Here is a 21,614-nt window from a genome sequence, read left to right as displayed (position 1 = left end):
ATCGAACCTGAGTCCTGAGGCTTCGCAGGCTAGTGCCTTAACTGCTAAGCCATCTCCCCAGCCCTATTTCGTCATTTCTAATTTTAATTTTTTTCTTTTCTTTTCTTTTTTTTTTTTTTTTTTTTTTTGAGGTAGGGTCACCCTGTAGCCCAGGCTGACCAGGAATTCACTATGTAGTCTCAGGAGCTCAGTGATCCTGGGACTAAAGGTGTGTGCCACCACGCCCAGCTATCATTTCTAACATTTTTTTTTGGGGGGGGGAGGTGAAGGGGTTTCAAGGTAGGGTCTCACTCTAGCCCACGCTGACCTGGAATTCACTAGTCTCAGGGTGGCTTCGAACTCACGGCGATCCTCCTACTTCTGCCGCCCGAGTGCTGGGATGACGGGCGCGCGCTACCACTCCGGGCTTCTAATTCTTAATATCGCCCCAAAAGGTGTGGAGACAAGTACATACTCAAGAGTAACGGCTAATAAGGTTTTAGATAGAAGGATTTTAAAAAGCACTGTGCCCTTCCACTGGACTCGAGCCGCAAGGACAGCTGCTCTTTGGTCTTCAGACCTCAGAAACTAGAAATACTTATTTCAGGCTGTCCCACTGGCCACTGTGGTCAGGAATGGAAAGCACCTGCCAGGTGTTACTGTGAGATTGTCTGGGCTACTTCTGCAAGCGTGGTGGCTTACCGAGGAGCCCCCTCCCAACGCTGCCTTTTGCAGGGCATTCAGAGCACGGCAGGCGTCGAGCGCCCCCTGCAGGCGATGGGCCGGTGACGGACACCCAGGTGGTGCGCTCGTTCCCTCGGCCACCTTCAAGGTTCCATTTTCACAAGCGACACAAACTAACAGCCTTCGGGACACGCACGGGTTTACTATCCCTGTGGTCCTGAGCTGGCCCCCCTGCGAGGGAACTGAACCTCGAAATCTCCCGTTCAGCAGCCGGGCCTAGTGCAAGGTCACGACCGCCCACACGCGGCTGGAAGTGGGTGTGAACGCTTAATCCAGAAGGCGCTGTCTTCTAAATGAGCCTCCGCGTCGCGCCGGGAGCGGACCGCGGTGGTACCGGCCCCGGGACTCGGGGCGCAGGTTCTCGCCCCACTGCTACGGGGCCCGGGAAGGGCCGCGGCGTTCCGAAGACCCCTTCAGCCAATCACCGTTGGACGCTTTCCCCTCCGCCGCCGGAAGAAGCCGTCGCCTGGAGCAACCAGCACTTCCGGCTATCTGAATCTGGCGGCGGGGAAGGCCATGAGTAAAAGCCGGGCCGAAGCTGCGGCGGGAGGTAACGGGGGCGCCCGTGGGCCCGGGGCGGCGGCGAGGCGGGCGGTGAGTGACTCCGTCCTCCCCCGGCTCCCTCCGCAGCCCCCGGGATCCTCCTGAGGTACCTGCAGGAACAGAACCGGCCCTACAGCGCCCAGGACGTGTTCGGGAACCTGCAGAGGGAACATGGACTGGGCAAGGCGGTGAGGACCCCGACTAAGACCCCCCCCCCCGGACCCCCAGGCGCTTTCCCCGCCCGGGCCCGACCTCCCTGACTGCCCCTCGTACCCTCTCCCGTGCCAGGCGGTGGTGAAGGCGCTGGAGCAGCTGGCCCAGCAAGGCAGGATCCGAGAGAAGACGTACGGCAAGCAGAAGATCTACTTTGCGGATCAGGTGAGGAGAACCGGCGCAGGTTCACACCCACCTGGGCGCCGGTCATCGAGTGCACCCCGTGAAGCTAATCTCACTTACACCATTAGAAGGATCTTAAACAACCTTAGATGGATGGCAGAATGTCCTGACTTGACCATGACCCATTCTTGTATAGTCTCAGTCCTAACCTCTGCCGAATGACTTTCCTTCTGCACGTGCTTCCTACAGTACATTCAACTTGTATTCTCCAGCCCGGACTTCCACCTGGATGTCTCTCAAACATCAAATAACAGAATCAATATGGTCAAAATAGAACGCTTTCCCGCCACCAGCAGATTCCTCTGACATTCTCACTCAAACCTTGAGTCAATGACTTGAGTCATTCTTGACATGTGGTCAGTCACCAAGTACAGCTGATCCCCACCCCATTTAGGGGGAGGGGATGAATGTGAGCCTTGCTATGTAGCCCAGGATAGCCTTGTTCTTTTCTTTCTTTCTTTCTTTTTACGTATTTGCCAAAAGAGAATGGCCCCACATCAGGGTCTCTTGTCACTTCAAAGCAACAACAGACAGCGTGTACCAAGTTGTGCGTTTCGCTTTGCATGGGTGCTGGGGAATCAAACCCAGGTTGACAAGTTTTGCAAGCAAGTGCCTTTAACTGCTGAACCATCTCTCCAGACCTAGCCTTGAACTTTCTATCCTGCTTTCTAACCTCAAGTGCTTGGATGACAGTTGTGGGCCATTAAGGATGTCTCGTTTTTTCCCTTATTGAGTCCAGTTTATCTGCTGTCACTTCTCTCTATAAGGCCTCTTGTCCGTTGGTGTCCTAACATATCCCTTCTCTTTGAACACTGAAACCACAGTGATGCATCTAAATTCAAATCTGGTCATGCACTTTCCCTACTTTGAGTTCTTCAAGTTTTCCTCCTGCTCCATTCTGTAGACTTGCCCAGCCAGCCTCTGTTCCCACATGCTCATCTTGTTTCTAGCCTGTGATACTAATTGAGCTTTCCTTGCCCTTTTTATTTATTTGAGAGTGACAGACACAGAGAGAAAGACAGATAGAGAGAATGGGTGCGCCAGGGCCTCCAGCCACTGCAAATGAACAACAGACGCATGCGCCCCCTTGTGCATCTGGCTAATGTGGGACCTGGGGAACCGAGCCTTGAACCGGGGTCCTTAGGCTTCACAGGCAAGCGCTTAACTGCTAAGCCATCTCTCTAGCCCTCCTTGTCCTTTTGCCTGCAATTTTAGCTGTTTTTGCATCTGACTACCTTACTCATTCTGTAGGACTTCACACAGACATCAACTTCTAAAACCTTTCCTGAATGCTGTCTGCTCACCGCCTCAGTTTCTGCTTTTTTTTTTTTTTTCAGGATTAACTCTTATTTTTATTTGAGAGAGAGAAAATGGTGTGCCAGGGCCTCTAGCCACTTCAAATGAACTCTAGATACATGCACCACCATCTGCATCTAGCTTATGTGGATTCTGGGAAATCGAATCTGGACAGGCAAGCACCTTAACTGCTAAGCCATCTCTCCAGCCCTAAATAATTTTATTTGCAAGCAGAGACAGAGAGAATGGGCACACCAGGGTCTTTAGCCACTGCAAAGAAACTCCAAACACATGTGCCACATTGTGTGTCTGGCTTTACATGGGTGCTGGGGAATCAAACCTGGGTCGTTAGACTCTGCAGGCAAGAGACTTAACTATTGAACCATCTCTCCAGTCCCTGCTCTTACCTTTCTTGAGGCATGTTATATCATACTTTTCCTTTTCCTTGTCCCTCCCCAAACTGAACTTCCTCTAGGGCAGACTCCATTTCTCATTCATTTTCATCTTCCATTACAGGTATCATTATGTTATTAGCCATTTGAAACATGTCGTAAATAAGGGAAGGAGTGGCAAACATTTTCTGTAATGGGTCCTGTGGTATCTTTAAAATATTTATTTATTTGAGAGTGACAGACAGACAAAGGCAGCTAGACAGAGGGAGAGAATGGGCATGCCAGGGCCTTCAGCCACTGCAAATGAAGTCCAGATGCATGCCCCCCCCTTGTGCATCTGGCTTATGTGGGTCCTAGGGAATTGAGCCTTGAACCGAGGTCCCTGGGCTCCACAGTTAAGCTCTTAACCGCTAAGCCATCTCTCCAGCCTTCTCATGGTATTTTTAAATTTTAAGAAAACTTCATTGCCAGGTGTGGTGGGGTACACCTTTAATCCCAGGACTTGGGAGGCAGAGGTAGGAGGATCACCATGAGTTCAAGGCCACCCTGAGTCTACAAAGTAATTTCAGGTCAGCCTGGGCTAAAGTGAGACCCTACCTTGGAAAAAAAAAAAAAAGCCATCATACAACAAAAGCAGCCATAGATATGTAAATGAATGAACACAGTTGTAATTTTTCAAAACAAAGAATTTGACTAATGGGCCCTTGAGTGGGTCCTGTTCTGTTCTGCAGGTTCACCTTCCGTAGGTATTCAAACTGCCAAGGCTGACTGCCTGTCCCATCTAACCAGTGTCAGCTGCTAGGACTCTGTGATCCCAGCAGTCCGTTCCTAGCAGAGAATCTCAAGGGAAAAGTGCCTTAGATTTGCTGTAGAGTCCTTTCCCTTAATAGCTCCCACCACGCCTCCACCTGGCAGATTTCTTCCTAGTACTGAGACCTAGAATCTGCGTGTCTCAACTCAGAAAGACTACTAGCCAGGCATGGTGGCATGCCTTTAATCCCAGGCAGAGGTAGCAGAGTCCCCATGAATTCGAAGCCATTCTGAGACTACGTAGGGAATTCCAGGTCAGCCTGGACTTGACCCTACCTCGAAAAACAAACAAAAAATGCTGCTGGATTCCTTCATCCCTGTGAGTGGTTCTAGCACTAAATGCAAAGATGTTTCAGACCTATCATCTGGAAGCTGGTGAGGACAGGCATTGTACATCAATTTTTATTCCTCTTTATGGGGACTAGCTTTCACTTTTTTTTGTTTGTTTGTTTTTTTGAGATAAGCGTTTCACTCTAGCTCAGGCTGACCTGGAACTATGTAGTCTTTGGGTGGCCTCGAACTCACAGAGATCCTCCTCCTGCCTCCTTCTGCTGGGATTAAAGGCGTGCTCTACCACACCTGGCTCACCTATTTTTTGTGACGCTGGGGAACCCCAGAACCTCATGTTAGACAAGTACTCTTCCACTGATGTACAGCGCAGGCCTTTTAGAGACAGGGTCTAACTTTAAATCTTCCTGCCTTGGCCTGAGTCGTGGGGATCCAAGGCATGTGTTTGCAGGCCTTTGCAGGGTTTTGGGGTATACCCAGTTCTTGAGTGATCTGAATACCCCCCACCCAATGATGTGTTCCCATCTTTGTGCCTCACCCTGACTCACTTGTATTTCTCTTGACTGACAGGACCAGTTTGACACAGTGAGTGATGCTGACCTCCACGGCCTGGATGCCAAAATTGCGGCCCTCACTGCCAAGGTGCAGAGTTTACAGCAGAGCTGCCGCCACATGGAGGCTGGTAAGACAGGTCCCTGCAAGGTGCCGTGGGCCCAGATTTGGTCTGGAGGTCATGATTTGACAACTGAATGGTTCCTTGACTTCAACATTTTGTTGTAGCTAAGATCCCTTTGCAAGACTCAGATATTACACTGAAAGCCATGCAGAACTACTAGTAGCTTTTATGTACAAGTGGGCAAGACATACATTCACCTGTCTGTGCATCAGTCTGCTTGGCCTCACACTTGCCATGGCTTATGAGTGGAGGAAAGAAATATAAACTCATGGACCAGGCATGGTGGTGCACACACCTTTAATCCCAGCACTTGAGAGGTCAAGGTAGAAGGATCGCTGTGAGTTCGAGGCCACCCTAAGACTACATAGTGAATTCCAGGTCAGCCTGAGCTAAAGTGAGGCCCTACCTTGAAAACAAAAACAAACGAAATATAAACTATTCTGAAAGCAATCCCCCCTGCCCCAGGTAGAGTCTTACTCTAGTCTTAGGGTGACCTCGAATTCACTATGATCCTACCACCTCTGCCTCCCAAGCACTGGGATTAAAGGCGTGCCCCACCACACCCGGTTATTTTCTTGAGCATTTCCAGAATGTAGAGTCCTGTTCTGGATAGATCCCAGAGTAAGATGGAAGTCTGTCTCTTACTTCTGGGAAAGAAAATCTCTTCTCCAGGGATAGCAAGTGACCCCAGAGGGATGTGGTTTCAGAGCTGAAGGAGTTAACAAGTGCCTTGACGACTCCTGAGATGCAGAGAGAGATCCAAGAGTTAAGGAAGGAATGTGCCTGCTACACAGAGAGATTGAAGAACATCAAAGCAGCCACCAACCATGTCACTCCAGAAGAAAAAGAGAAGGTGAGCTGGGAGGGGGGTTAGCATGCTGCTGGTACCTGTGCAGGTCTGAAGACTACTGTGGGCCTGAGAGACAGGATCCTGTTTCCTTCTTGTAGGTATACAGTGAGAGGCAAAAATACTGTAAGGAGTGGAGGAAGCGCAAGAGGATGGTGAGTGAACGGGAGCTCCAAGGGAGGCTCAGGAAGAGCTTTTGGAAATGACAGATTTCTGCCCAATGTCACAATCCAGCAGGCAGGACCCAGTATTGCTACTGCCCATCTGAAACCAGGTGCTTTGTTTGTCAGGCAACAGAGCTGTGTGATGCAATCCTTGAAGGGTACCCCAAGAGCAAGAAGCAGTTCTTTGTAAGTGGCATGCTCCCCCCTCTCCGCCCCCTGGGGTCTTGTCCAGAGATCACTCACTCACTTCTCTCCCTACTCCACAGGAAGAAGTTGGGATAGAGACAGATGAAGACTATAACGTTACACTCCCAGACCCCTGAGGGGTCCCTGGTGGGGACTGGGGACTAAAATACCCTGGACTGGCTGCCTTGTTTAGGTTGGCTTCTTGTTCCTGCTCCTCTCCACCTTCGTCCAGAATAGTGGGGAGAAAAGTTCAAGCCAGAATACTGGGCAGGATACAGGGCTAGTGGTCAGAAAGGGATGGGTATGTCCATATTGTGACGAATTTAGCTTAAACACAAGGAGTTGAGGCAATCCTAAAAGAAAGTATTTGGCAGTATTTATTGTAATACAATTTGATATAAAAATACATAATTTCCTCTGGATAGTCAAACCTCCCAGATATCAAACCTGAGGATGGGAGCCTGGGAGACAAAGGTAGAGAGAAGCTACTATACACCAGCATTTGAAGAGCCCAAGGCATCACCCAGAGCTTCCCCCAGAAGATGGAGTATCTTTTGTGCCCTGTGCTCTAACCCCCAAGTACCAGAAGCAGGCAACATTGGGAGATGGCAGAGACCCAAGTGTACTGGACAGAAAGGCTAGGATGGTTTTGAAGCCCTGTTAATTTTCCAAAATTTTAACTGTAGCAAAATTGTTGATGTTTAGAAAAATTAAAAAATTCAAATATATAGTACTGTGAGACACTGCAATTACCCGTGGGAGCAGGGCCTGGAGCAGACAGGGAATTTCTTCCCCTAGCACCCACAGCCGGGGAGGAGGGAGGTGACACAACATAAGGCCACCGCAGAAACCTGGTAGGCTGACCCTGAGCTGGCTAGGAAGCCTTGGCCTTACTTAGCACTGACCATGCAGCCCCAGTCTTAGGCACACGGTAGGTTTCAACCATTTTGTGGCCACTGGACTATTTCCTCTCCTTTTTTCCCACCCAACTACTGCCAAAATGTTCAAACTTGGACCAGCCATTGCCCAAGAGACCAAAACAGAGGCAGTTTCCAAATATACATAGACCATAAGCAGAAATGTGAGGCTTAGCAAAAGGACTGAGAAGCCAAGAGCTCCTTGAGGTGCCCAGATCAGACTCCTGTGCTAAGGACTTCTACTGAAAGGGGAGGACTGGGTAGGTTCGACTTTGCAGTCAATATAATAAATTAATCAAAGCTTTCACAAAGCACCCCAACTCCATTGAAAATGAAGGGGGGGGGGCTGGGAAACCAAACACCAAGTAGAACCCAGCTGACCGGTGTGAGGTGTTGCAGTCCAATTGGGCCAAGCAGTTCCACGGCCAAACAGACTCACAAGTGTCTGTTGGCTGCTCTGCAGGTTTCCAGGAGCCATCAGTAGAGTTGGTTTTTCAACTGATGAAGGACGCCGATCACAATCTCTCGTAGGGTCTGGGAAAGACAATGCTCAGGCACCACCACCCTTTGAGATGCCTGCCTAGACTAGGCGTACTTCAGGAGAGGGCATAAAAACTAGCCCTTTCTCCTCATGCCAGGTGTGGTGGCACACATCTTTAATCCCTGCACTCAGGAGGCAGAGGTAGGATGATCACTATGAGGTCCAGGCCAGTTTGGGACTACAGAGTAAGTTCCTATTCAGTCTGGGCTATAGTGAGAGCCTACACGAGAAAAATCAAAAGGACCATTCCCAAAGGGGCTGAGGGTTTAGATCACTGATGGAGTGCCCTAATGGTGTCTAGAGCTTATCTTTATTTTTAAATGCCCCTAAAATCAGATGGGTGATGTGACATGAACATGCAGTAAAATACAGAATTATTGGTGTAATTTAGTTGGTGGACGTGAGTGTTCACAGTAACACTTATTCAGTGTTGCAGTTTGTTTAGTGTTTCGTAATAAAAATGTTCCGCAATAATAAAACAGAGGACTCTTGGACACAAGTTCAAGCCTGGGAAAAGCAGCCAAGCATCAAAAGCATGCGACAATGAGAAGCCCCTGGGACAACTATAGGGGGAGGGTCCTAGATTTAGCAGTTTCATGCTTCTAGTAATTTCTAGTAGCTGCTGATTTTTGGCGCTTCCATATAGGAAAGCTGAGTGGCAAATGAGCACCAATACTACTGGCTGAGTCAGCCAAGAGCTGGGCCTGGTACCAAGTGCTCGTGTCACAGTTACCAGAACAGACTTGCGCCTGGGCTAGGCTGTCGAGAAGTGTGAAATGGGGGCTGGAGAGATGGCTTAGCGGTTAAGGTGCTTGCCTGCAAAGCCAAAGGACCCAGGTTTGACTAGGACCCACATAAGCCAGGAATCACAAACGGGTGCACACCTCTGGAGTTCATTTGCAGTGGCTGGAGGCCCTGGCGTGCCCATTCTCTCCTTCTCTCTACTTGCCTATTCTATTTCTGTATCCTCTCAAATAAGTAAAAATTTTTAAAAATTAAAAAGCTGAGCACGGTGGTGCACGCCTTTAATCTTAGCACTTGAGAGGCAGAGGTAGGAGAATCATGAGTTCAAGGCCATCCTGAGAATACATAGTGAATTCCAGGTAAGCCTGGGCTGGAGTGAAACACTGCCTCAAAAAAAAAAAAAAAACCCACAAATTTTAAAAGTGCAAAATGGAATACAGAAAGTTGTACACACCCTCAAAAAAGTCAAGCAGGTATCCTGCTTTTCTGAATAATGGCCTGGGCCACTTTGCCTAGGAGCAGTGAGGACCCCTGACCCTGTGACCACTGCCTCTCCATCCATACCTGTGGCTTGCAGTGCTCCTCAATCCAGCTGAAGACACAGGCTGACAGCTCCTGGAAGCTGGCTACAGAGATGGAGGCATTGAAGGACTGGAATAGCGAGTCCATGATGCCTTGAAATACATTGAACTTGACCTGATCAGAGACTTGGTCCTCGCCCTCATGAAGGTTGTCCTGGTGCGCCTTCACAATCTGTTCATAGTTCCTGAAAGCATGCAAGCAAAGCTGAGGTGCTGTTCCATAAAAAGGGTTCCTATAGAGCTTTGGGGATGTATTCTAAATCAACCTTCCCTTCATTAGCCTGACAGGCATTTCTGAGTGCTATATATAAGGGACTGTTGGAGACAGTCCTACCTCACAGTGGCTACTTTAGGGAGTCAGTATCTGTATGCACTGTCTAGTGTGGCCTCTGAATAAGAAAGGTATGCAGTGCAGTTGGCCTCGGCATCCTCAAGTTCTCATTCCCCAGCTCAGTGGCCCTCTTACACTTTCATTATCTTCAGAGCTGTGACATCTTTGCGTAGGGTGGATACCTCTTCCTCTTGCTTTTTCTTCTCCTTGTGTAAAAACTGGATGTAGTCAATGGCTAGGGTAAGAAGGAACCAAGAGATGGGTAGGTACGGTGGAAGTCTCAACCACAGACAAGGCTCATTTTGTTCCCTGCCCCCAAACCCATTCTTTCCCATTGCAGCCACCACCCCACCTGGGACAAGACCAGGGGTGGGCATGACCTGTGTTGCTCTCCCCTCCCCCCTCTCCCCAGCCATACTCTTCTGTAGAACAATGGCTTTGCTGAGCTTTTGGGAGCCAATGGAGAAGTCCTGCTGCTGGCAGGTAGGAACAATGGTCTGAAGGTCATCATAGCCTCTCTGAAAAGAGCGGGGAAACAGGCTCCTTAACTGAGGAATTAAGGCAAACTGGCACAAAGCTTTCTTGATACCAGTTCCATGAAAGGCTAGAAAGGAGGGAGTTTTTCAGGCCCAGATTGTCTGGAACTGAGGGGTCAGGGCCCTCCCTTGTTGCCCCAGGCACAGGCCCCCAGTCACCTTGATGGCGTCCCTCCTCTTCTGCTCAGCCTGAGTGTGCGCTCGCCGCCTCCGGTCTTTGTAGGACTCCTCCTGGTGGTAATCACTGTCCTCATCATCTACACTCAGAGTTGGGGGCAGAGAGGTCACCTTAGGGCTCCGTGGGGTCCGGCTAGCCCACTTTCCCTAGCTGGAAGAACCTGGTTCCCAGAGATAGCAGATGGACTGGGTCTAATATCCTGCATGAGGTGAAGAATGGTGAGGCTCTTGTGTCTGACACTACTCCAGACACTCCCATGTGGGTGGCCTGAGCATCCCTATCTAGGAAAAGGTACTAAGATGATGACATAGCTGAGTTCCCCCAGGTGTAGAGGGATGTTGCTGCCTACCTGTGTTGGGGACAGAAGAGGCACTTGTGGAGCCGATGCTATTAGCTCTGGACACTACACTTCCTTTGTGACTGCTTTCTACAAAAAGTCCTGGAAAAAAGAGGCCTCCATCACTGTGGGGTGGGGAACACAGCCCGACCCTCCGACACCTATGGGCACATGTCTTCCTCAAATGCTGACCTCCCCCGTCAGCCCCAAAGCCAGCCACACTGACTGAGCCACCCACTTCGTGCCACACCATGCCGCCACACTCCTGTCCCCAGTGTACACTGCTCCACTGGAAACTCAGGCTCACAAAGGGACATGTGGATGGGATGTGTGACCAGCTGTCATTATGTCTATCATTTTCCCACTCTGGAGGAACCAGGTGTCACCCTTGATCGCGTCCTGGCTGTCCGCCAGCTCCTCCCTCGCTTCTAAAGCCAGGAGCTTGGCAAAGGGACAGTGGACTGTGTTCGGGTGTGGCTGGTAAGGCTACAAGAATCTACAGGGCTGAACAAGAGTCTCCCCCAGACCTGAAGACTGCGAGGTGGGCACTCACCAGGATCCAGACTGTTGTCACTGTAGACATACTCCACCTGCAGGACCAAGTGACAAGCCTGTCAGAGCTCGGCCTCTAGGAAAAGACGCACGCACGCCCTGCACACTCATCCTGGGAGGCAGGAGCAGCCAAAAGCTGCCCCGAAGACAAACTTGGCCAGACCTCGAAGGCACCGCCCCTCTGCGTGACCCCCTGCGCCCTCGCCCCTCCTCCCCGGCCCCCGCCCCCGGGGTCCCACACACGCGCGCGCACACACGCCCCATTGGTCTCCCCACCTTGCCACAGGCGGGGTGAGAGCTGTCTTTCCTGCAGCCCCGGGGCCCGGAGAACGGGGGAGACTCTGGGGATGGTTGGGAAGCCTCCAGTCTTCCGGACCCCTTACGTGCACGAGCCCGTCCCGCCCTCCCCTCGCTGGCATGCGCGCCCACGGGGCTTGCCTTGACCCAGGGGTCCTCGGGAGAGGCGCCCGGCTCCGTCATCGTGGACCTACAGAACCGGAAACAAGGCAGCGGACAGGCCCCCGGCCTCGAGGAAGAGGCGAGGCTCGACCACATGACCCGATCCCACCAATCCGCTGTCGCGGGCGGAGGCGTAGCGGACGCTGCGCTTGCGCGGTGAGACGTGAGACGCCTGGCGTCTTCCCAACCTTGGCAGCATCGGCGCCCTGTTGCCGCTGCCTGCCACCTTCCTAGTTGCTTCTAGATGAAAGTGACGCGAAGCACCATCTGTGCAGTGCTTCGAAAGTACTGTCTGAGGCGGTTATGAGCACTTGCTTGCAAAAATAGTCTGAAGAGTATTTAGTTCATCGGTAAAACCCGTTAGGAGAGCCCCGACACCACACAAAAAGCTTGTCCAATTGTTAGTGTTGTTGATGGCATGCGCAAGGTCCCTGCAGTCCAGGATACTAGGTCAGGACTTAGGCAGTCTTCCCTGTCACTTGATCTGATCCCATCAGGCTGGAAGTTTGTGAAGACAACTTCACTGCCTCCCCCGCACTCCATCCCATTCTTCCAGTATTGAACTCACAAAGTCTGGGTAGGTGCTTGGAAGGGAACTTGAGGTATTAACTCTGGTTAAAAAAAAAAAAAAAAAAAAAAGCAAAAAGCTTGTATTGTTTTGCAGATAAGGAAATGGTACTTAAAAAGTCTGTAACTTATTCAAAAGCACACCATCATTCAGTGATAAGCCCAAGGTTGGCTTGAGTCTGGCTAGCTTCAAAAGCCATGCACTTATCCATAGCAAGGTCCAAAGACACCTAGAGGCACTGGAGCAGGAAGCAGACACCAAACAAGGAGTCATTGGAATATTTGTTTTTAATTCTGTTACAGATTTCCGTGTTGATCATGACCTGTCAGTGATGGGCACCAGCACCCACCAGCAAGAACAGGACTGGAGCCCTAGAGGGGGCCGCTACCACATGAGCCACATCCTTATTGTTGGTCAAATACAGACATGTTAGCTAGACTTCCTGTGTTCTCCAGGCTCTGATGTGTCCTGCACAGCTCAGCTAGAAGCTCAAGGCCTCAGGAAGTGTAAGCATGGAGGCCCCCACTCCTCCTCACCACTGGATCTGCCAGCTCCGGGGGCCAGTCTGGCTCCACAGAAAACTCACTGCCATTCCTGGGCCTGAGGAGTCTTGGGGAGGCGCTTCTGTAGAAGATTCCAGGCTTTTTCCACCTTTGGGCAGTCCAGAATGTTAGCAGAAAGGGCCAGGCAAACAGCCACTGGCCAATCTCCCTCCACATCCCAGCCTTTCCCTCATCACCAACCTGGCATTGGGTGACATGTGGCTCCCACAAGGTGCTCAGCACCACGTGGCTCTCGTTCACAAGCTGCTGCCCGCTCATCTGGCTCTGCAGCCGGCTCTGGGCAGCAGCTTCACTCAGGCCATCTCTCTCCATAATGCGCCGTATGGCCTGAGCACAGATGAGGCATGGGTCAGGAAGAATTCCAGCTCAGCCTACTGGATCAAGGCAGGATACTGTCTGCAGTGGGGATGGGACAGGGTAGGGTCCAGATACCTCAGTCTCAGGGATGACAACGGTCCACACCTCATGTACCATGTTCTGCCAGCCGGCTTCAAGCAACATGGCAGCATCAATCACACATACATTCTTTCCTGTGGGGAGACCCCAGTCACTACCAGCAATACTCTGACACTTGCTGACTGTTGGAAAGCTCACAGCATTCAGTCCCAGGGAAAGAAGCCAGAGAAACTTCCAGAGGAGGTTGCTGCTTAACTGCTCCCCTTAGGCTGTTCCCACCATCCGTGCCACTCACCCTCAGCCACAGCCACATCCATTTCCTCTCGGGCCAGCTTTGCGATGACTGGCCACATAATGTCTGTGAGCATTTTCAGTTGCTTCTGGGGAGGGGGATAGAAGGGATGGACAAAGGTCACCTTCCCTGAGCGATGGCAGTTAAAAACAGATGGGCAGCAACTGATTTCTTGGGCCAGACTAGAGTGTCCACTGGATCCCACCCATGAATCTAGTAGCAGCTGAGGAGCCCTTGGAGGGGCTTGTGTTTACCTTGTTCCCAAATACTCGGCTGCCGAGCACCTTCCTGTTGATAAGGCCATCTTTATGGAGAATATCTGAGTGACAGAAAAAGAGTTAAGCAGAGGCCAGCCATCTCCTCACTTCAGGCCACTTTTACCCCTACCCAGTTATTACCTGTTCCAAAGGCCTCCACCACAGGCTGGTAGGCAGGACCCCCAGGGGCATAGGCCCGATGGCCCAGTTGGTCACTGTCTATGACAAATGCTCCCAGACCCTTCAGGCGCTGAGCTATTGAGCTCTTCCCAGAGCCACTGATGCCAGTCAGCCCAAGCACATAGAGACCGGAAGGGAGATCTGGCCTCTCCTGGGGGTAGATGAGTGAGGACCCCACGGTTACGGGGGTGCTGGGTTTCCATTCTTCAACATTTCCCGCATATCCGAGCAGAGGGAAAGAAGGGAAGGGTGGACGAAGGCTTACATTTGGACGCCGAAGCAGGCTTCCCAGGAGTCGCTGGCGGAAGGTGGAGGAGCTGACTTTGTCTTCTTCATTTTCCCTGTGGTGTTCGTCCTTCAACAGCTGGATCTGGTACAAGGCAAGCTCCTCCAGGTCCTGAGGTGAAGGGGGAAAAGGGACTAAGAAGAAAAAGGATAAACCTAGATCTCTTACCCTCCCCTACCTATCCCAGGCTCCTCCTCCAAATCAACAAGTACTTGCCTTCTGGCCTCTTCCCACCATCCTGAGCCCACCCTTCCCTCCTCTAGGTCAATAGTACTTTCAATAGGCCCCCACAATGGCTTTCCCCCTCCCACTCCTGCCAGTCTCTCTTGGGCGTTACATGCTCAAGGCGGAAGCGGTTGACGGCCATCCCTCCACGATAGGTCTCCTCGCTGACCACCAGGAACTCCAGGAAGGGGTCAGAGCCGGCCGGCCCATAGGGGTCCAGTAGGGGGACGACATCAAACGTCAGGGAGGGCTTGACATCCACCAGGAACTCACTCAGACATTCTACACGTTTTTCGTAAGGCTGAAGCAGCTCAGGGAGCAACTTACCTGGGGAGGGAGCCAAGAACAGTGAGAGCCTTCTCTTTACTGCGGTAGAAGCACGGGTTGGCTTGAGGAACAGTGACCCTAAGCACTGTAACTCCTGAGGGGTCTGACAGGAAGAAAAGTGTGAACGTGGGAAGGTCTGTGCGTGGGTGGGGGTGGGGAGAGGAGGAAACAGACAAGCACCATCATCTTGGCAAGGGCTAGCTTGTGTCCACGAAAGATGCCACCCAGAAATTAGCATCAGTGGGAACTAGTAGCACTAGTGGGCATCTGCTAGGTGGAAAATTCCAAAAAAAAAAAAAAAAAAATCACTCCAGCCTTGAATCTCCTTTCTGTGGCAATACTAGAGTGCCTACAATTCACACCCATCCATTTATTCCCAGTGTCTCAAACTTTAGAGTTGCCACCTGGAGAACAAACGGTAAGGGGAAGATTCCTTGGAGGTTGGCAGGTGACTGGACCACAGAGGGAGCTGCGTGCTTGAACAAAACTTCCCTAACACCGACTGAGTATCAGGCATTGTGCCATTTGTGAAGGTGGGTAATAATGGATATAGATGCCCTTCCCTCCCTTAATCTTGGCATTATGGGAAGGAGGGTCAAGGGTCATGAGGGCGTTTCTTCCACTGCTCTAATCCAGGGTCCGGCTCACTCACTCTTCAACAGATCTTTGTCTGCTACTCCCACCACGAGCCGCTCCTTGGCCAGGACACATGCCACACTGAGTAGCACTTTGTGGGCATTGTGCAGCCGGTCAAACGTGCCACCCACCGCCCCACGGAGGTAGCCACGCACAGGTTGCTTTGGGGACCTGGCCACAGGAGAAGCTGGCCTGATGGTGGAGGGTAAGGGGACATTCGAGGTGTCCACGGGAATCTCTCCAGCCCCATAATCGGGGTACAGCAACACTGAAGACAGATGCGAACAACAGCTGTAACAGCTGGTGGCGTAACGCTCTAGCTTCTGCTTCGCAGGGTTGTACTGGCTTCCATCCAGAGTCTGGAAGTCTGTCAGCACTACTTCCGGAGGGTGGGCCAGATTCTGGACCGAACTGGACAGTGAAGGGAGAAAGGTGCTTTTGGTTTGGATGTTGGTCAGTAGGATTCTGACGTCCAGGTGCCTGTGAAGGTCGGCGCCTGCGTACAAGTGTGCGATGAAATCCAGAACCTCGAACGTGGCCTGCACAGGGCTGGCCTGGGGCTGAGCCGGACCCTCCAGGCTCAAGCCGGGCTGCAGATGCACATAGAGTGTGTGGTTCACCAGACGGGCCGCTGAGGTCAGGATGGGAGCCAGGCGAGGGGCCAGGACGGCCAGCGGCGATGTCAGCACCAAAAGTCCTGACCCAAATACAGCCATGCTGCCCAGGCCTGCAGACGGTCAGGGAGACGAAGCGACAGTGACTGAGAGGCCCGAGGCTGAGGCTGGGGCCTGCACGGGGGTGGAGAGAGGCTGGGGGTGCCTTGGACCCTGGAGCAGGGACGGGGGCCGTCCAACGAGGCAGTGACTTCAAAGAAGAAAACCTTAGCCCGGGGGAGGGGACGGGGCAGGAATCCCTGAGTCATAGAGCTTGGGGATGCCGGAATCGCACCAGGGTCTCCAAGGACTGCAACGAGGGGCCTAGCGGCTCAGGATGCTTCCCTCCCTCCTCACTCAACCCTCCGAGCTCTGGTTCCACTTACACGGCCGCGGAGGCGTCCCACACTGCGGCCCGGAAGCACTTACTCAGGAGCTACAACCCCGCGACGAGCGCAAAGGACTGCCTCCCCTGGGGTTCTGAAGTCTCGCGAGATGTCGGGAGATGCGGGGCGGGGCCGAGCGCGCGGGTTTTGGAGAGCGCGGAGATGCCCGTACGAACCCGGTCCGCCGGGCTGAGAAGGGCCCGGATTCCGCCGATCCCTTCGGCTCTGGAGGGGACAGACTGGCTCCACCCAAAAGTTGTCTCGGAGGCCACGGCAGAGCCAGAACTACAGCCGGGGTTCCTCACCTCCGGAGACAAGGTGGAGTCGTGAGACTGCCCTGGCCCCAGGGCCGGGTTTCCGGAATCCTAACAGGTTCAGGAGCATCATTTGTGACTCTACCCCAGTCCTCATTTCAGACATGGAAAATGGGCCCCTGAATGTTCCGGGGTACGAATAGAGGCCTGGCCTGGTGGCCTCCGTACCTTCGCGCTTCTGTTTGCAAGCGCTGCCGAGGGCGAGAGCTGCGCAGAGCTGCCCGGGTCTCGGGCCACGGCGAAAGGGGGCGAGGACCCGAGACCCAGGGGGCAGGTGGGTAGGCATCTGAAAACATCTCATGAAAATCATCCATGGAGGTTGCAAAAGGGAGAGAGCCATCGGTCCTCAAGATGCCCATAATGAATGCCGGGATGCACTCGGGGTAGGGGAGGGGGCTGAGGACGAAGATCTACCCTACTTCGAAGCCAGCCTGGGCTAAAGTGAGAATCTGTCTTCTGATTTATTCATTTATTTATTTGAGACAGACAGAGAGAGAGAGAGAATGGAAGCGCCAGGGCCTCTAGCCACTGCAAATGAACTCCAGATGGACACGCCATCATGTGCATCTGGCTTATATGGGACCTGGAGAATCGAACCTGGGTCCTTAGGCTTCGCAGACAATTGCCTTAACCGCTAAGCCATCTCTTCAGCCCGAGAACCTGTCTTAATTGGAAGGCGGGTGGGCAGAGTCAGTTTTATTTATTTACTTATTTTTAGGTAGGGTCTTGCACTAGCGTAGGTTGACCTGGAATTCACTCTGTAGTCTCAGGGTGGCCTCAAACTCACGGTGATGCTCCTACCTCTGCCTCCCAAGTGCTAGGATTAAAGGTGTGAAACACCATGTCCGGCAAATGATTTTTTTTTTGTTGTTTGTTTGTTGGTTTTTCGAGGTAGGGTCTCGCTCTAGCCCAGGCTGACCTAGACTATATAGTCTCAGGCTGGTCTCGAACTCCTACCTCTGCCTCCCGAGTGCTGGGATTAAAGATATGCACCACCATGCCTGGCCTATTTTTTTAAGTATTCTATTTTTATTTATTTGTGGGGGGGGGGGATTTGGCACATCACGGCTTCTGGTCACTGCAGACTCCAGACACCTGCACCCACCATGTACATCTGGCTTAGGTGGGTTCTGGGGAATCGAACCTGGGTCTGTCCTTTGGCTTGCAGGCAAGTTCCTTAACCGCTAAGCCATCTCTCCAGCCCTGGTTTTTATTTATTTATTTTTTAATTTTTTTTGTTTATTTTTACTTATTTGAGAGCGACAGAGAGAGAGAGAGAGAAAGAGGCAGATAGAGAGAGAGAATGGGCATGCCAGGGCTTCCAGCCACTGCAAACCGAACTCCAGATGCGTGCGCCCCCTTGTGCATCTGGCTAACATGGGTCCTGGAGAATTGAGCCTGAACCAAGGTCCTCAGGCTTCACAGGCAAGTGCTCAACCGCTAAGCCATCTCTCCAGCCCATATTTTTAATATGTTATTTATTTGCAAGGAGAAAGTGAGAGAGAGAAAGTAAGTATGGACACACCAGGGCCTCCTGCCATGTAAACAACCTCCACGTGCATGTACCACTTTGCATTTGCCTTCATGTGCATGCTGGGGAACTGAACCTGAGCTGGCAAGCTTTGCACGCCCATCTCCCTACCCCAGCTTTTTTTTTTTTTTTTTTTTTTTTTTGAGGTAGGGTCCAGGCTGGACCTGTAACTAACTGTGTAGTCTCAGGGTGGCCTTGAATTCACAGTGACCCTCCTACCTCTGCCTCCTGAGTGCTGGGATTAAAAGTGTGCACCATGACACCCAGCATCTCTTTTTTATTTTTTGAGGCAGGTTCTCACTCTAGTCCAGTCTGACCTAGAACTCACTCTGTTATTCAGGCTGGCTTCAAACTCATGGCAATCCTACACCAGCCTCCAAAGGCTGAGATTAAAAGTGTGAGCCACCATGTCTGGCTTCATGTGTTTCTGAAACAGTCATGTAGCCCAGGCTGATGGTACTCGCTTTGTACTGGAGGATGAACTTGAATTTTTAAAAAAATATTAGAGACAGAGAGTGGGAGAGAGTGAGTGAGAATGGGCACACCAGGTTCTCTAGCCACTGGAAATGAATTCCAGATGCATGCATCACTATGTGCATTTGGCTTATGTTGGACCCAGAGAATTGAACCTGGGTCCTTAGGCATCACAGGCAAGTGCCTTAACCACTAAGCCATTTCTCCAGCCCTTAACTTGAACTTTTTTTTTTTTCTTCTCGAGGTAGGGTCTCTCCCTAGCTCAGGCTGACCTGGAATTCACTATGTAGTCTCAGAGTGGCCTTGAACTCACGGCGATCCTCCTACCTCTGCCTCCAAAAAGTACTGGGATTAAAGGCGTGCACTACCACGCCCGGCTCTGAACTTGAACTCTTGATCCTCCTGTTTCCGTGTCCCAAGTGCTGAAATTTCTAGCGAGGCATGTCATCTGGAATTTTTTTTTCAAGCAAAGAGAGGTAGAAAACACACAGAGAGAAAATGGGTGTGCCAGGTCCTCCAGCCACTGCAAAAACTCCAGGTACATGTGTCACTTTGTGCATCTGGCTATACATGAGTGCTGGGGAGCTAAACCCAAGTCATTAGGTTTTGTACACAGGCACCTTAACTGCTGAGCCATGTCTCCAGCCCTATTTATTTTATTTTATTCTCTCTTTTTTTAAAGAAAGGGTCCCTGGGGGGCTGGAGAGTTGGCTCAGCCAAGAAGGTGCTTGCCTGCAAAACTAATGACCTGGGTTCAGTTCCCCAGTACTCATGTACAACCAGATGCACAAAGTGGCACATGCAGCTGGAGTTCATTTTCAGTCGCTGGAGTCCGTGGCACACCCAATTCTGTCTCTCAAATAATAAATTTAAAAAGAAAGGGTCACCTGAAGCCATGACTGGCTAGAACTCCTGATTCTTCTGCTGTCTCCATGTGCAGAGTGCTAGCATTACAGCCCATTCTTTCTTACACATCTGATCAAGGGAGCTTATCAAGAAGTCAGGCCAGGGCTGCAGAGATGGCTTAGTGGTTAAGCGCTTGCCTATGACGCTAAGGACCCCGGTTCGAGGCTCAATTCCCTAGGACTCACCTTAGCCAGATGCACAAGGGGCGCACATGCCTGGAGTTCGTTTGCAGTGGCTGGAGGCCCTGGCGCGCCCATTCTCTCTCTCTCTCTACCTGCCTCTTTCTCTCTCTGTCTGTCACTCTCAAATTAATAAAAATAAAATTTTAAAAAGTCAGGCCAGGGCTGGGCGTAGCTTAGTTGGTAGAGTGCTTTCCTAGAATGCACAAAACCCTGGGTTCAACCCCCAGCATTGTATTAACCAGATGTGGAAGTACAGTCCTGTAATCCCAGCTCTAGGAAGGTGGAAGCAGGAGAATGAAAGTGGGACACCAGCCCAGGATACATGAGATTCTGTCTAAGAAAAAGGAGACTGATCCTGGGGCTGGAGGGATGGCTTAGCGGTTAAGGCATTTGCCTGCAAAGCCGAAGGACCCATGTAAACCAGATGCAGAAGGTGGCACATGCACCTGGAGTTAATTTTTACAGGAGCTGGAGGCCCTGTTGTGCCCCTTTCTCTCTGTCACATAAATAAATAAAAAGAGGCTGATCCTGTTTGATGCTGACTATTAAAAACCTCCACACTCAGGCTGGAGAGATGGCTTAGTGATTAAGGCATTTGCTTGCAAAGCTAAAGGACCTTGGTTCGATTCCCCAGGAACCACATAAGCCAGATGCACAAGGTGGCACATGCGCCTGCAGTTTGCAGTGGCTGGAAGCCCTGGCATGCCCATCCTCTCTTGCTCTCTCTGTGTCTTTCCCTCTCTCAAAATAAAAATGAAGTATTAAAAAAAAACTCGCCTTTAATCCCAGCACTAAAGAGGTAAAGGTAGGAAGATTGCCACCCTGAGACTACAGAGTGAATTCTAGGTCAACCTGGGCTACAGGGAAACCCTACCTTGGAAAAACAACAAAAAACCCTCCACACTAGGGCCAGGAAGGTGGCTCAGTGGATAAGGCACTTGCTAGTCACCTCTGAGTACCTGAGTTCAGATCTCCACACCCCACGTAAACAGCAGAAACCAATGGGCTTCTGTAATCCCAGAACACGTACAGCACTCACCAGTGAGGCAGTGGACAAAAATGACTGCCTCAAAACAAGGTGCAAGGTGAGGACTGACCTAAAAGTTGTCTTCTGACCTACACACACAAACACTGAAAAAGCCTCCACATTAAGGCCAGGAGTGGTGGTGCACGCCTTTAATCCCAGCACTTGGTAGAGGAAGGAGGATCACTGAGATTACATAGTGAATTCCAGGTCAGCCTGAGTTACAGTGAGACCCTACCTCAAAAAACAAAAGCAAAAAAAAAAACAAAAAAAAAAAAACTTCCACATTAGTACCTCAGACACTATATCTCAGTCCTCACCACCACAACCACAAGATGTTGATACTGCACTTTTTTGTTCGGTTTGTTTTGCGTCTCAGGCTGACCACAAACTCAGTGTCCTACCTCTGCCTCTCCAGTGCTGGGATTATGTGCATGTGCCACCATACCAGGAGATTTTTCAATTAATTTGAGAGACAGTGGGCGCACCAGGGCCTCCTGGCACTGCAAACAAACTCCAGACACATGCACCACTTTGCATCTGGCTTTTTGTGGAACCTAAGCAGTCAGGCTTTACAAATAGGTGCCTTTAACAACACAGCCATTTCTCCAGTTCTTCACTCAATTTAAAGAAATCCAGGGTTGGAGACATGGCTCAACAGTTAAAGCTGCTTGCTTGTGAACCCCGATGGCCAGGGTTCAATTCCCCAGTACCTACGGGGGTTCATTTGCAGCAGCAAACGCCCTGACCTGCCCGTTCTCTTTATCAAAAAAAAAAAAAAAATTTTTTTTTTTTTTTTAAATAGGAAGAGGCTCTCGCTTAGCTCTTTTACTGGTTGCAGTTTCATAGGTATAACTGAGGTAGCATGATTTGTCCTGACAGGTTACCCATTGCTGACCAGCACAATGGATATGCCA

At 51.1% G+C, this 21,614-nt stretch overlaps 3 protein-coding genes across 8 annotated transcripts; 1 reads left to right on the top strand and 2 right to left on the bottom strand.

Moving 5' to 3' along the window:
- Nucleotides 1-1,146: 1,146 nt before the first annotated feature.
- On the top strand, nucleotides 1,147-7,049 carry LOC101609850 (PSMC3 interacting protein). Of its 3 annotated transcripts, none has more exons than XM_004655353.2 (8): nucleotides 1,147-1,273; nucleotides 1,354-1,454; nucleotides 1,555-1,644; nucleotides 5,019-5,130; nucleotides 5,832-5,977; nucleotides 6,073-6,126; nucleotides 6,262-6,321; nucleotides 6,402-7,049. In XM_004655353.2, the coding sequence occupies exons 1-8, from the start codon at nucleotides 1,240-1,242 to the stop codon at nucleotides 6,456-6,458; spliced, it is 654 nt and encodes a 217-aa protein (XP_004655410.1). In that variant the 5' UTR covers nucleotides 1,147-1,239; the 3' UTR covers nucleotides 6,459-7,049. The 3 variants fall into 3 exon arrangements, with proteins under 3 accessions (XP_004655410.1, XP_045014786.1, XP_045014787.1); XM_045158851.1 differs by having other exon boundaries at nucleotides 6,206-6,321; XM_045158852.1 differs by having other exon boundaries at nucleotides 1,222-1,243; nucleotides 6,206-6,321.
- Mlx (MAX dimerization protein MLX) lies at nucleotides 6,676-11,597 on the bottom strand. Of its 3 annotated transcripts, none has more exons than XM_004655356.2 (8): nucleotides 11,477-11,597; nucleotides 11,040-11,076; nucleotides 10,499-10,588; nucleotides 10,131-10,228; nucleotides 9,854-9,953; nucleotides 9,571-9,670; nucleotides 9,088-9,289; nucleotides 6,676-7,772 (listed from the first exon to the last, which is right to left on the bottom strand). In XM_004655356.2, exons 1-8 carry the CDS (start codon nucleotides 11,591-11,593, stop codon nucleotides 7,716-7,718), a joined length of 801 nt encoding a protein of 266 aa, XP_004655413.2. In that variant the 5' UTR covers nucleotides 11,594-11,597; the 3' UTR covers nucleotides 6,676-7,715. The 3 variants fall into 3 exon arrangements, with proteins under 3 accessions (XP_004655413.2, XP_004655412.1, XP_004655414.2); XM_004655355.2 differs by having other exon boundaries at nucleotides 11,315-11,533; XM_004655357.2 differs by lacking the exon at nucleotides 10,499-10,588 and having other exon boundaries at nucleotides 11,477-11,593.
- A 737-nt stretch (nucleotides 11,598-12,334) lies between these two features.
- Coasy (Coenzyme A synthase) lies at nucleotides 12,335-16,343 on the bottom strand. 2 transcript variants are annotated; one of them, XM_004655358.2, is made up of 10 exons: nucleotides 16,267-16,343; nucleotides 15,244-15,954; nucleotides 14,377-14,591; nucleotides 14,019-14,150; nucleotides 13,715-13,904; nucleotides 13,571-13,635; nucleotides 13,320-13,404; nucleotides 13,061-13,158; nucleotides 12,809-12,955; nucleotides 12,335-12,716 (listed from the first exon to the last, which is right to left on the bottom strand). In XM_004655358.2, exons 2-10 carry the CDS (start codon nucleotides 15,941-15,943, stop codon nucleotides 12,648-12,650), a joined length of 1,701 nt encoding a protein of 566 aa, XP_004655415.1. In that variant the 5' UTR covers nucleotides 15,944-15,954; nucleotides 16,267-16,343; the 3' UTR covers nucleotides 12,335-12,647. The 2 variants fall into 2 exon arrangements, with proteins under 2 accessions (XP_004655415.1, XP_045014000.1); XM_045158065.1 differs by lacking the exons at nucleotides 12,335-12,716; nucleotides 13,061-13,158 and having other exon boundaries at nucleotides 12,885-13,024.
- Nucleotides 16,344-21,614: the final 5,271 nt, after the last annotated feature.

This window comes from Jaculus jaculus, chromosome 9, assembly GCF_020740685.1.
Source record: "Jaculus jaculus isolate mJacJac1 chromosome 9, mJacJac1.mat.Y.cur, whole genome shotgun sequence".
Taxonomy (NCBI): Eukaryota; Metazoa; Chordata; class Mammalia; order Rodentia; family Dipodidae; genus Jaculus; species Jaculus jaculus.
Note: the sequence above shows the minus strand (reverse complement) of the source record. Positions and strands in the feature narration are given on the sequence as shown.

Excerpts from the sequence above, each read along its gene's own strand:
- Coasy (XM_004655358.2), bottom strand. The coding sequence starts at position 15,943 with ATGGCTGTATTTGGGTCAGGACTTTTGGTGCTGACATCGCCGCTGGCC. Across the intron at positions 13,405-13,570 it reads GCCGAGTATTTGGGAACAAG|AAGCAACTGAAAATGCTCAC; the intron begins GTAAACACAAGC and ends CCCCCTCCCCAG. Across the intron at positions 12,717-12,808 it reads CACATGTCACCCAATGCCAG|GTGGAAAAAGCCTGGAATCT; the intron begins GTTGGTGATGAG and ends GACTGCCCAAAG.
- Mlx (XM_004655355.2), bottom strand. The coding sequence starts at position 11,518 with ATGACGGAGCCGGGCGCCTCTCCCGAGGACCCCTGGGTCAAGGCAAGC. Across the intron at positions 10,229-10,498 it reads CTCTTCTGTCCCCAACACAG|ATGATGAGGACAGTGATTAC; the intron begins GTAGGCAGCAAC and ends CTCTGAGTGTAG. Across the intron at positions 7,773-9,087 it reads AGGAGCACTGCAAGCCACAG|ACCCTACGAGAGATTGTGAT; the intron begins GTATGGATGGAG and ends TGTCTTTCCCAG.
- LOC101609850 (XM_045158851.1), top strand. The coding sequence starts at position 1,240 with ATGAGTAAAAGCCGGGCCGAAGCTGCGGCGGGAG. Across the intron at positions 1,274-1,353 it reads GGCCGAAGCTGCGGCGGGAG|CCCCCGGGATCCTCCTGAGG; the intron begins GTAACGGGGGCG and ends CTCCCTCCGCAG. Across the intron at positions 1,455-1,554 it reads AACATGGACTGGGCAAGGCG|GCGGTGGTGAAGGCGCTGGA; the intron begins GTGAGGACCCCG and ends CTCCCGTGCCAG.